The sequence below is a fragment of the Eleutherodactylus coqui genome, chromosome 6, assembly GCF_035609145.1.
Source record: "Eleutherodactylus coqui strain aEleCoq1 chromosome 6, aEleCoq1.hap1, whole genome shotgun sequence".
Classification (NCBI taxonomy): domain Eukaryota; kingdom Metazoa; phylum Chordata; class Amphibia; order Anura; family Eleutherodactylidae; genus Eleutherodactylus; species Eleutherodactylus coqui.
The window spans coordinates 95000983-95013353 of NC_089842.1; the positions used below are offsets into that span (position 1 = coordinate 95000983).

Genomic DNA, 12371 nt, shown 5'->3' on the forward strand with positions numbered 1-12371 from the left:
TTCCTTAGCCTCCTCTCTGACACTCTCCAGACCTGACGAATAAATGAATCCCCTCTTCAGGACAATCTTGTCACTGCGGATGTCAAAGGGAGCTGCATCATTCCTTGCTTATTTTTTTTTCTATGGGACATCCTAAAAAATGCATTGCATCTTATGTTGCTATGGGAACAAACAGGAAGTGAAGAACATTCTGAGCTGTGTGGAGGTAGGAAGAGAAACAAGATAGACAGGGTTGTTGGAACGCATGGCATGAATAAAGTTGGACGTGGGGTACTTGTTTGCTCTTATACAGGAACTTTGGGATATGGTACTGGAGGAGTATCATATGAGAAGCAGAAGGGACTTGGCCTGGAAGGAAGTTATTAACCTTTTCCAATCCACTGTCGGACCTCTGAAGACATTATGATTTAGGGCTGTACAGCTCAGATGTTGGAAGACATCCGTTGGGGTTCTGTTACTGTATATTGCCAGCCTCTCTGCTGTCGGAGCCTATCCAGCGTGTCACCTCATGCAGTACTGGCTTTAGCCAGCATATAGCGCCGTGTATAACAGTAGAAAAAGAGTAAGCCCCCTAGGAAAACCAGGATACAAATTGGATTGGAAAGGGTTAAACTTCGTAGTCAGCCTGAGCAAGTTCACAGTTGAAAATGTGTAAGTATCTTTGGCTATTCTTTGTATTTCTACTGTGTTATTGAATTAGATATGTGTGTGCTACAAACTCCTTGGTAGATGCTTGTAAGTTTGGTATCTATGTGTTTAAAGTGGAAGAAATGCAGAAGTAGTGAAGCTCACACAATCAATTCCACAAAGAAGTGGCCCAAAAAGCCAAGAGTGGGTCTGGATCAGGTTCCTGAAAGCCTTAATACTTGACGAAGCAGCTGATATTTCTCTGACCAATGATAGAGACCGGACTGTAAGTACATAAGAATATCAAGTAATTGTCTTTATTTTTTTAGATATTTCGCCTGTCTGCTTTGCTGCTGTATACGTAGATAGCAGCAGGAATATATGCTCTGCAAAATATCTCTCCCACTGTAATGACTATTGTCTGTTTTTTTTTTTAATGGTGCTGTTTGTATGTTATAGAATTAAACACCCACAAAGTTGGCTGTAAAGCGTTTTTCACACATTTCTATTATTTTTAGGACATAAAAGGTACCTAAATCTTACCATGGAGAAACACAATACACTGTGGAATGAAAGCACACATTTTTCAGCATTTAAAAGGGTTTGTTTATTTTTATTTTAGAACTGGAGATAACATGGATGATGAGATGCCTAAAGTTAGTGAGGCAGAGGGTGGCGGCATGGAGGAACCAACGTCTCTGGCGACCTCAGGAAAGACTAAAACACCCCGGAGATGTTAAAGGAGGCAAGACAATCCCCACAAGCAACTACAGCTTCACAGGCTCAAGATACAGATCCTCGGGGAAGGCCAGAAGCCTGAGAGCAGACGGCCCTGTGGCCGGACGTGTGACGGACCATCTGCAAACTCGGAGGCATGCAGACTGGGCAGATAATTTGGGGAACACAGTTGCAGACCGACTGAGGGCATTACCGCAGGAGCAACGCTTTCCCATACCAGCTGCCATCATGACCTTGTTTTAGCTATTTGTTGCTCCTAGCAATGCTGTAGACCTTATTCAGTGCATACAACCAATTTCAGATCAACAGACGATTACCTCATCAATGGAGACCGTCCTGGCAGATTCCATGGTAAAATAGAGCATGCTGCAATTTTTCTTCCATTTGCAGAATACGCTATTCATATCCACGAGTGTAAAGGAAAATTCAAAGATTCATACCTTTCACAAGCGGAGCATTCGTGCGGACGCCCATCACAAAATCCACAATTCATATCCTGTCATTTTCCCAGGAGCACCCCAAAGCTAAAAAGGTTGGGCAACACTCTTCTGGAGATGGGGGGGGGGGGGGAAGGGAGCAAAGAAACCACTATTCTCTGCAGGGAGTGTTCACCCCCTAACGCCACAGGACGTATGTTTACATCCGGGCAGAGTGGTAGTTGATGCAACTGGTCGTAAGCTTACTTCTTGAGATGAGCGAGCGTACTCGCTAAGGCAAACTACTCGAGCGAGTAGTGCCTTATGCGAGTACCTGCCCGCTCGTCTCAAAAGATTCGGGTGCCGGCGAAGGAGAGCGGTGAGTTGCAGGAGTGAGCAGGGGGGAGAGATCTCCCCCCCCCCCCCCCCCGTTCCTCTCCACTCTCCCTGCCGGCACCCGATTCTTTTGAGATGAGCGGGCAGGTACTCGCATAAGGCACTACTCGCTCGAGTAGTTTGCCTTAGCGAGTACGCCAGCCATCTCTACTTGTGTCCTGTCGATGGCAGCTGTTACGGTATCCTACCCGATGATACGCCAGCCTGGGTTGCCCTAGAACTTACCCGCAACCCCTGTCCCTGCCTACTTGCCTCCACTCCTGGCTAACCCCAGGCGGGCAACTGGGCGGCGGTCCCTACTCTGGCTAGGGATCGAGGAGGGACGCTGGCGTACCAAGATGGAACTGGGTAGGATACCGACAGGAAGGGTAGGTGAATAAACAAACAGAAAATAGCAGCAGACCGAGGCAGATGGATAACCTGGCAGATAAAGCAAAAGCAGGGAACAGGAGACTGTCAGAGGCAGGAAGCTAGCACACTCAAACAGAAACCAATAACTGGCAGTGAATGGACCTCACTGCCAGCCTTATAAACAGAAGCCTCCGCCCAGGGGCGGAGAGGGGGAGGCGACACCTCCCAGCAGAATCTCATAAGAGGGACTCATGCATAGAGCTGCACTCACAGACGCCCGCACACACGCCGCTGCCGCCCGGACCCACAAGAGCGCTCACCGCGCCAACCAACTACCCGCGGCCCCGGTAGCCACCGCATGGTAACAGCAGCGCGCTCAGAAGTGAGCCTGCCCTATCCAGCAGCGGGAGCCGGCTGTGACTGATAGCTGGCCTCCCAGTGCAGCAGCTGGGATTGATGAGAACACTGATCCCCGCTTTAAACCCCTTGCATGTTGTAATCAATGTAATCGCAGAGGGCCGATGGGTTGCCATGGCAATCGGATGCCATACACTGGTATCTGGGCCTGCCATGGTCTGTGATTGCTAATGTAAGCAACATTTCATTACAGTACAGAAGTACTGAAATGTATTATCATAGCGATCAAAGCTTTTATGGTTTAAGTCCCCTACAGGGACATAAAAAATGTAAGAAAAAATATTACTAATAAAAATTGTGTTAAAAAAAAACACGTTAAAAATATTTAAACCCCTTTTTTTGCACACTTTCCTGTTTGTAGAAAAAAATGAAAACATTTAAAAATATCTACATATTTAATATCCCCGTATCCGTTATGACCTGTACAGTGAATTGAACACTATTTTTGGACAGCAAAAAAAACCTAAAAAATTGAGGCAAAATGCTTATTTTTCTCATTTTGCCTCCCCCAAAAAAACGCAATAAAAGTGATCAACAAAGCCATATGTAGCCCAAAATGGTACAGGTAAAAACTACAGCTTGACATGAAAAAAAAGCCCTCACAGAGCTCCGTTCATGGAAAAATAAAAAAGTTATGAGACTTTGAATGCAATGATGTAAAAAAAATAAAAATTCCGAAAGAGGAGTTTTATTGTGCAAAAGTGGAAAAACCTAAAACCTGTCATTTATGCTGCATGATTAATGCTGTAAAGAAAAAAAAACAATGGCAGGATTTATATTTTCTCTCCCTGACCTCTAAAAAATGTCTAAAAGTTTCATAATACATTACATGTACCCAAAATGGTAGCAATGAAAACTACAGTTCGCCGCACAAAAAAAAAAAAGCCTTCATACGTCCATGTTGATGGAAAAAAAATTAAAAAAGTTATGGCTTGTGAAAAGTGGAGGTGAAAATCCCCCCCAAAATTGGAGCATGTTCATGACCAAAATAGACCATGTCCTTAAGGGGTTAATGGGGTAGACTATGATAACACGAATAAGAGCAAACTTACGGGAAAAAAAAATCACACGTGTAAAAAACTCACATCTATTAGAATCAATTATTTCCTATGGGAGCGTTCCGATGAAGGAATTTTAGGCGTGCAAAAAACATCTGAACATTCCCATAGGAAACCATTGGTTCTAATAGATGCAAGTTTTTACACGCGTGATTTTTGCGCACGTAGGTGCTCATGTGAACAAGCCCTCAGAAGGAATAGTGTCCGGGTTCCTGAGTGCTCCACTTATCAGATATAAAGACATAGAGGAACCATTGGCTCTAACTGCGTTTGGTCAGGACTTTGGGCTTGCACAGATATGCAATGATCAGGTACATACCGTTTTCCCCCGAAAGTAAGACCTACTCTAAAAGTAATCCCTGTCCCGGTTTTTGGAGGAGGCTTGAAATATAAGCCATTCCCTGAAAATAAGCTCTAGCTAAAGTACATGGGGGTGGGACATCAATACTCACCTGGCCTGCGGCATTTGAGTCCCTCGTGATGGTCCCCGGTGCTGCGGCAAGCTGCCGTGTCCTCTACACTGAGAAATCCTCTTCTTTCTGGTGATGGGCTTTGAATACCCCGCCTCCAGCAAAGCGAGCGCTGTGATTGGATCGAGCACCAGCCAATCAGAGCCGGCACTCGATCATTCACAGCCATTCAGTGAATGACATCACTGAATGACTGTGATTGGCTCATCAAGTGGCGGCTGTGATTGGCTGGTGCTCGATCCAATCACAGCGCTTGCTTTGCTGGAGGCGGGGTATTCAAAGCCCTGTCACCACAAAGAAGAAGATATCTCAGTGCGGAGGACACTGCAGACTTCCGCATCGCCACCGGAGACCAGCAGCGCGAGGCACTGGTACACCGCAAACCAGGTAAGTATAAGTTTCCCCCTGAAAATAAGACACTGTGCCTCTTTTCGGGCAAAAATTAATATAAGACAGTGTCTTATTTTCAAGGAAACATGGTAGGAATACATTCAAACTTTAAACAATAAAATTCAGTGGCAGCCTTGCCAGTAGAGGGATATGATTTACTCCTACTGTTTGTGATTTAAAAGGCAAAGGGATCTTTCATAATTGCTGGGACCATATCAATATGGAGCATGTAACTAACAGTTTCTCCAGTAGGTGGCACCATTGTCATAATTTATGTGATACCATTGACCCAAGAATAACCCACACGGTTAATTGACCATTTCATATTTGATCAATGATTATGTAATTGGCCCTGTTAACCCGTCCTCTCATTAAGACTATTTTTGTCATCATCGTTTGTCTCTAGTCTTTAATTCTGAAGAATGCAGCATGTCTGTCACTCCACAGTAACTCTTTGTTTTCTCAGATAAACTTACAGGGAGTGCCCCGAAGCTAATGACAAGGTAAGAATTGGCAGACCGCCATACTGCAACATTAAACTGAAACTCTGGGAAAGCAGTACTGCCCGAAAAAACAATAAGAAGGAAAAACCCCGATTAGGTCCCTATTCACTCCCTGACGCTTCTTGGAAGAGATGCATTGTGAAATCTGAACAGAGATCAGGTAAAGACAGACAATTTATCACTGGGACTTTCTACCTACCTTATTGGTCTCCGGTAAACTTCCTCCTCCTGTTCTGTCAGTCTTTTACCCACTCTGGCCCAGTTTGCCATCACATGAAGACAGAACAATATGACCTCTCAGCACCTGATGACAATGTCATTGTCTTGTCTCCTCTACCTGTGATTGACCTGAATTCTGCATACTCAGGTGAATGCTCGTACTGTAAGGCTGCCAGGATGTACCACTCATCAGCACTACCCTTCACCCTTTTCTCCAGCTTCACAGCTGATCTGGCCAGTGCTGCCAGCCAGACGGCGCTAACAGGTAATATGTCATTTACAATTGTCTTATTATATGGTGGCTGTTGACCCTTTGATCATTTTGTCCATCCGGAAGAGTTCTATCAGACCATTTTTTTCTATCAGACATGATCAAATTTCTTCAGTTTTAAGAACTGTCATGGGGGCATAATTTCACCTACTAATAGAGTATGTACACCAGCTTCAGCTCTCAGAGGATCCAGGTTGCCGGTATGTAAAGGTGGCCCTGGATTATCGCTAATAAGCACCTGTATACGATACGCAACTTTGAAGTTTAATACAAGCTAGTTCCAACCAATGAAAATCTGCCCCATTATGTGAAAGGTGTCAATTAGAGATGAGCGAATCTACTCGGTTCGGGTGTTTTTGAACTCGAGCACCGCTTTTTCCGAGTAACTGACTACTCGGAGGAAAAGATTCGGGGGGGCGGCGTGGTGGAGCGCGGGGTAACAGGGGGGAGTTCTCTGTCTCCCCCCCACACACACACACTCCCTTCTGCAACCCCCCGCTCACCCCCGGCACCCCCGAATCTTTTCGTCCGAGTAGTAAGTTACTCGGAAAAAGCGGTGCTCGAGTTCAAAAACACCCGAACCGAGTAGATTCGTTCATCTCTAGTGTCAATCTTTTTTTTTTTCTGTTTGCCACCAAACTGCAAATGTTTTTTAACACTTTGTATGCCTACTTCGGCAGTTTTGAAAATAACTGAAAAGGTGTGTGGCTATGAGGAGTCGTAAAATGTGCCAAATGTATTATTTAGATGTATCTCAGCTATGGGATGGTGTAAGCAAGAGAAGTATGACGAAGGTGTTAAGTAAACGTATTATACTGCATGCGTCATTCAGATATACTCTATTTCCTACAATTTGCAACATTTTCGACAATTGTGTATTGTTTGGAGTTCTACCAAACTCTCTTATTCATACATTGTTGTATCGGGCATTGCAGGTCACACCTGCATTAGGGCTTTCCATCTCTCTGTTCCGTTTTTAGAGCAGCGAAATATAATTAAAATGGAATAAAGCGTTTTTTTTAAACCCATTGATTTCAATGGGTTTTTTAAAAACGGAAAGGTTTCCGTTTGCTTCTATTGCATTAGATTTCCATTTTATTGCACAGTCTACAGTGCTATTCCTCCGTTCCAACAAAACAAAAGTAAAACCTTTCTGTTTGCTTTCAGTTTTTCGTTTTTTTTAAACCCATTTAAATCAATAGGGGAAAATGGAACATTTTATTCCATTTTAATTCAATTTCCTTGCTTCAAAAATGGAACAAAGAGACTCAAAAGCCCTAATGAAGCACTAACGCAGGTGCTTAGGCATGGGCTTTTAGTCTCTCATATACTGACAATAAGCGTAGATCTTGTAAATGGTGAATTAATACACAAAGTATCAGGAGCAAACTCCATCAAGAAAGGGCTTCTTGCTTTCCAGCTTAATTTAATAGTACATATGGTTCGGCTGCCCTGCACTTACCAGACTGACAGTAGCTGCATTGTCACCACAGATATCTGATGAATGCCTCTGATGCATGCAACCATATAGGTGGCCTATAGGTGATTCCCATAGGACACTATTGTAAGGCAATGTATACTGCGCAGTATCTTGCTTATGTGACCATATATTATCAAGTGGGCCTATCAAAGTTGGTTTTTGTGGTGCTCAACTTTATAGTAAAGCCTGGCAGATGCCCTAAAGGGGTTATCTGGGACTTTTTGGATTTTTTTCTATTGATGATCGGGAAGGGGGGAGGGGGGGGGGGTGGGCGCTGCTCAGGATCCTTGATAATCAGCTGATTCCCAATGAAGCTATTATTACGGACAGTAAAGGAAGCAGATCGCACTGATCATAGTGCGGCAGCCTGGTTTGCTATTACAGGCACAGCTCCTATGGAATTCAGCAGGAGCTGCGCCTGCAATACCAACCCGGGCCGCAATCTGCTTCCGGTGCCACCTGTAGTTACAGCAGCACTGTGAATCAGCTGATTGGTGGGGATCCTAAGTGGTGGATGCCCGACAATCTACATAAAAATCCAGAAAGCCCCGGACAACCCCTTTAAAGACACTATTTGGCGATGTTCAGACACAGCAGATTTTTGGTGTGCATACTGAAATTTGCCCAAATTTATCTAGTCCTATATAATAGATTTCAAAACCCCATCCATAAGTCGGATCTAAAATCTACCCAGATTTCAAGGCATCTTGGGAATTTTCAGATTGATAACATATAAAGCAAGTTGTGGGATTTATGTAGATTTTCACACTGGCTTTCACACCATTAAAATGCAAAGTCTGAAACCTGTGGCAAATCAGTAGATTCACTGCAGCTTTGCATCTGACAAACTCTTCAGAGTGTGGAGATATGTTTTTCCCATTCCTTGGGGCCGTATGATTCTATGACCCCGTTCAGCAGGGAGCGTACATTGTATATACACACTGAGGTGTGAACAGAGCCATACACATGTTGCTAATACTGCAGTTACAAAGTTCTGTACACGATCTGACTACTCTTGGTACTATCCAATGGTGCGGACAAGAGCAAACAGGTCCAACTGGATTGTGCATCCCGTGAGAAGTTCCAGTAAGTATGATCGGGTCAGGTATTGTAATACGGGCATTGTTGTACATATAAACATCTTCTGTATATTTATAGATGCAGAACGCTCAGGCGAGTCTTAACCACGTATGGGCCGCCATAGGGCGCTTCAGGAAAGTAACGTGGCGCAGATAACTTTAGTGGAAGTTGGCATCACAAAAACATTAAAGGGTTATATCTAAATAGATCATCTTGTATAATCATAATCTACAAATTCACTGCTTGCTGTCAGTGAATTGAAAAGGAAATCATCAACCTTACTTATACTCTGGTGCTTTACTTACAGCAGTATTTCCCTGTATGCTGAAGCTATATGTGGGGGAACCTGTCTAGGCTACATAGACTTTGTATGTGTTTTTAACTCACATGGTAGTTGTCACATATAAGTCACGTTACTATCGAGGTTGTGAAAAATTACAAACTTGTAGCTCAGTAAAACAGCTGTATTACAGAATTTTCAGGTACAGGCTTGTCATATAGCACCCATACTGTTCCTCGGTATGCATCCTTCAGTACGGAGGTATGCTCCATTGCATTACAGAGGTATTCTGCCTTACAGCGACCGAATATGCTGCATCACATGGACTCTATACCAGAGATCAGAGGGTTACTAAGGGTCCTTCAAGTGGAATCATTGAGACCCCCTGTGCCACTGTATGAATGTTTGCACATGGCTTCCATATGCCCATCACTACTGGAATGACCAAGAAACCTTAAGCATGTCTGAGTCAGACAGTACTGGCGTAACTATATTGGATGCAGGGGATGCGGTTGCACCCGGGCCCAGGAGCCTTAGGGGGCCCACAAGGCCTCTCTTTTCCATATAAGGAGCCCAGTACTATCAATAAAGCATTACAGTTGGGGGCCCTGTTACTGGTTTTGCATTGGGGCCCAGCAGCTTTAAAGTTATGCCTCTGATTAAAGGTACTAGATATTAAAGTGGATCTGTCACCATATTAAGCATCATAGCATTCACAGAGATGGGTCTGCTGGACTATTAGACCAATGACACAAAAAATATTCTACCGTTTGGTTAATAGGAGCTAAGACGGAAAACAGCAGACCCATAGAGAGTGTCCCCTGTATCCCCCATCCTTCTTACCACTGAAGGACTTTTAATCTGTATTCACATACAGTAGATTCATCAATGTCAAGCAGCCGTCAATCATTGGCAATGGGGTGGAGAGAGTATAGAGTGGGAGCACCCCCCCAGTGAATACAGGGGATGAGTTAGCTGTATCCTGTCTCAGCTCTTGTTACCCACACCGCTTGCTCTAATACCCCAACGGACCTGTCCCTATTCTGTATATTACAGTGGCAGATCCCCTCTTAAGGAAAATAAATGACCCTGAGAACTCGGTAACCTTAGGTAATAATAGAGGCTCAGCCAAGTTAAATTCATCCTCTTGCATATTGGAATTACTTCTGGTAAAATGAACTTTTCTTTCACTTTTATTTGCAGAGCTTCCCACAATCCCAAATTCATGGGACTGCGCAGAGTTTGGCTGTGATATAAATGACATAGATTTGCCATTTTTGGCTTATCTTACCTCTACTGATTATTCCTCTGGTGACTCAGATATGTGTAACCTGGCTGACAGCACTGGCGTCAGCGACACGCTCCCCCCTTTTACAGGTGAGTGTACACTGGTGATAAGAGTTTTATTGCTTAACACTACCTCTCTAAAGCTGCTCATACACTAATGCTGCGCTTAGACAGAAAATGAACCATAATCATACAGTGTAAACGCAGCCAGCGACTGAACGATGAGCGAGAATCATGTAGTCTTAATAGGCTGCCCCAGGGCAAGCGGGCTGGTGATGACGTCACTAGCTTGTTTGCTCGGACAAGCGAAGATCGTCCCATGTAAAAAGAGGATTCCAATAGTTGTTGACCAAGGACTTGTTCAACAGCTCACAAGACAGCGATTCCTCCTCAACTGTGCATGCATGTGTTTTCAATAGGAAGGTGGGAATAGGCCGCTGCAGACCCCCTGGAATTGGCTTACCATGCACAGGAACACAGGATCGGACATGTTGAGATACAATATGCCCAATCCTTCTTTTCCCTGACATTTGTCATCAGGGAAAGAACAGAACATCCCCACCAGAATCAGCAGATTTGGGCGACTTTCAATAGAATAGGTAAGAGTTCCCTAAGAAGGGAGGGAAGAATGACAGGAAGGAGAGAAAGAAGGGAAGAGAAGATGGGAATGGAAGAAAGAAGGGAAGATATGAGATGAACTCCCTTTTTGCATTACCACTGTAACCTCCAGCTAACACCCTCATGCAAACTTTGCTTTGCTTTTGGTTTTGGTTTTGCTTCTTCATCAATCACCTTCTCACACCCTGTCCCTTCTCTGGAATGATCTTATTTGCTATATAAGGCGCATCTTGGCTGCTTCATGCATCTACATAGACATGGATGTCAGGTCTGATTTGGCATACATTATACACAAATGTATTGATGTGCCCTCCCAACATAAATTATACACAAATGTATTGATGTGCCCGCCCAACAAGCCACACACCCTTTTTGGAAAGGTGGTGCACAGCAGGGAACCACTTACATAGTCACAAAAATATTTTGTGCTAGCAGGCCTTGCGTCAAATTTTTGGACTTTTTAAATACAGAAAAAGTGCGTAAAAAAGGTCTATGAGTTTCCCTTTAGTTACAGAACATTATGGTCTTCAAAGACAGGTCACTAGATCACCACAACTCACCAGGTACAGCAGTCATACCTAATACTCTGCTTTCCTGAAAATAAGACATACCCTGAAAATAAGACATAGCATGATTTTCCAGAATTTTTGAGGATGCAAAATGATTTTTCAGGCTTTTTGAGGATGCTTGAAATATAAGCCCTACTCTAAAATTAAGCCCTTCTAACAGTTAATTAAAAAAGTCAATTTAAATAGTGTCCAGGCAGCTATACATGTAAAAAAGTTAAACCTTTTTGAACAAAAATTAATTTAAGACACTGTCTTATTTTCAGGGAAACACAGTAGCTAAACACTGCCTAGGAAACTGTGAACCAGGTGCCAAGCCATTGATTCAAAACATAAAGCAGATCTGTCGGATTAATACGCTACTCTATGAAAGGGAAGCGTATTACAGGTACAGGTCTAAACTACTAATAGCCAAAATGGCACAAACTTGTGCTGTTTGGATACTAGACGCACTGAAAGTCTACTCTGGACACATCACTTATGAGCCTGGTGTATTCATGAGGAGAGCACCCCTCTTACCACCCACAGTGTTGACTGTAAGCGCATGTATACAGCAGCCGTTAACCACTATCCATAGGTGAGGTAGGGGGCTCTATCGTCATTAATACACCAGTCTCATAAACTATGTTGTCCAGTGTATTCTTTCAGTGCACCTAGAAGCCAAATGGAACAACATTTTTTTGCCATTTTGGCTATTAGTAGTACAAGAACTATAGCTGTAATATCAAGTGGTATAGTTTTCGCAGTGTATTACCGTATGGTCATGTGAGATCAGCCGGACACACTGCAAATCTTTGAATAGTTTTGTGCCCATAAAGTTTTAATAGATCTGAGTCTTGAAGGGGTTAAGGGCCCCTTTAAATTCCTAGCGGCTTCTTCCGTGCAACTGTTCTTTCTTGCACGGGGTGACTGGCATGAATCCTAACAGTAGGCCTATCGCTATCTGTACGCAGGGCTGTACATGTCTGGTCAGGCACAACCTTTACGGTTTATTTGCTAATCTTCTTTTCAGTGGCCTCGTAATTTTTTTTACAAGCTATTTACTTGAGGCGGTTCTCATATACAGGCGTGTTCTGTGTGTGTTTCTCCAGATTCACAACCTGCTTAGTTTATATAAAGGTAACTTGTGCAGCAAGAGTTTCTGTCCAAAGTAATGTGCTACTAAGTAATGGCGGATGGCTGGTGCTTGACATTAGGAGCTAAA

At 43.6% G+C, this 12371-nt stretch overlaps 1 protein-coding gene across 4 annotated transcripts in view; it reads left to right on the top strand.

Moving 5' to 3' along the window:
- The first annotated feature begins 237 nt into the window (after positions 1-237).
- Positions 238-12371, top strand: part of LOC136632373 (ETS-related transcription factor Elf-5-like) — a 30077-nt gene continuing 17943 nt past the window's right edge. The window contains exons 1-5 of one of the 4 annotated variants that reach the window (XM_066607186.1): positions 238-651; positions 1250-1716; positions 5330-5366; positions 5734-5850; positions 9900-10073. In XM_066607186.1, the coding sequence (XP_066463283.1) occupies positions 5763-5850; positions 9900-10073 (262 nt within the window). In that variant the 5' untranslated portion in view covers positions 238-651; positions 1250-1716; positions 5330-5366; positions 5734-5762. The other 3 variants (XM_066607185.1, XM_066607183.1, XM_066607187.1) reach the window with 3 other exon arrangements.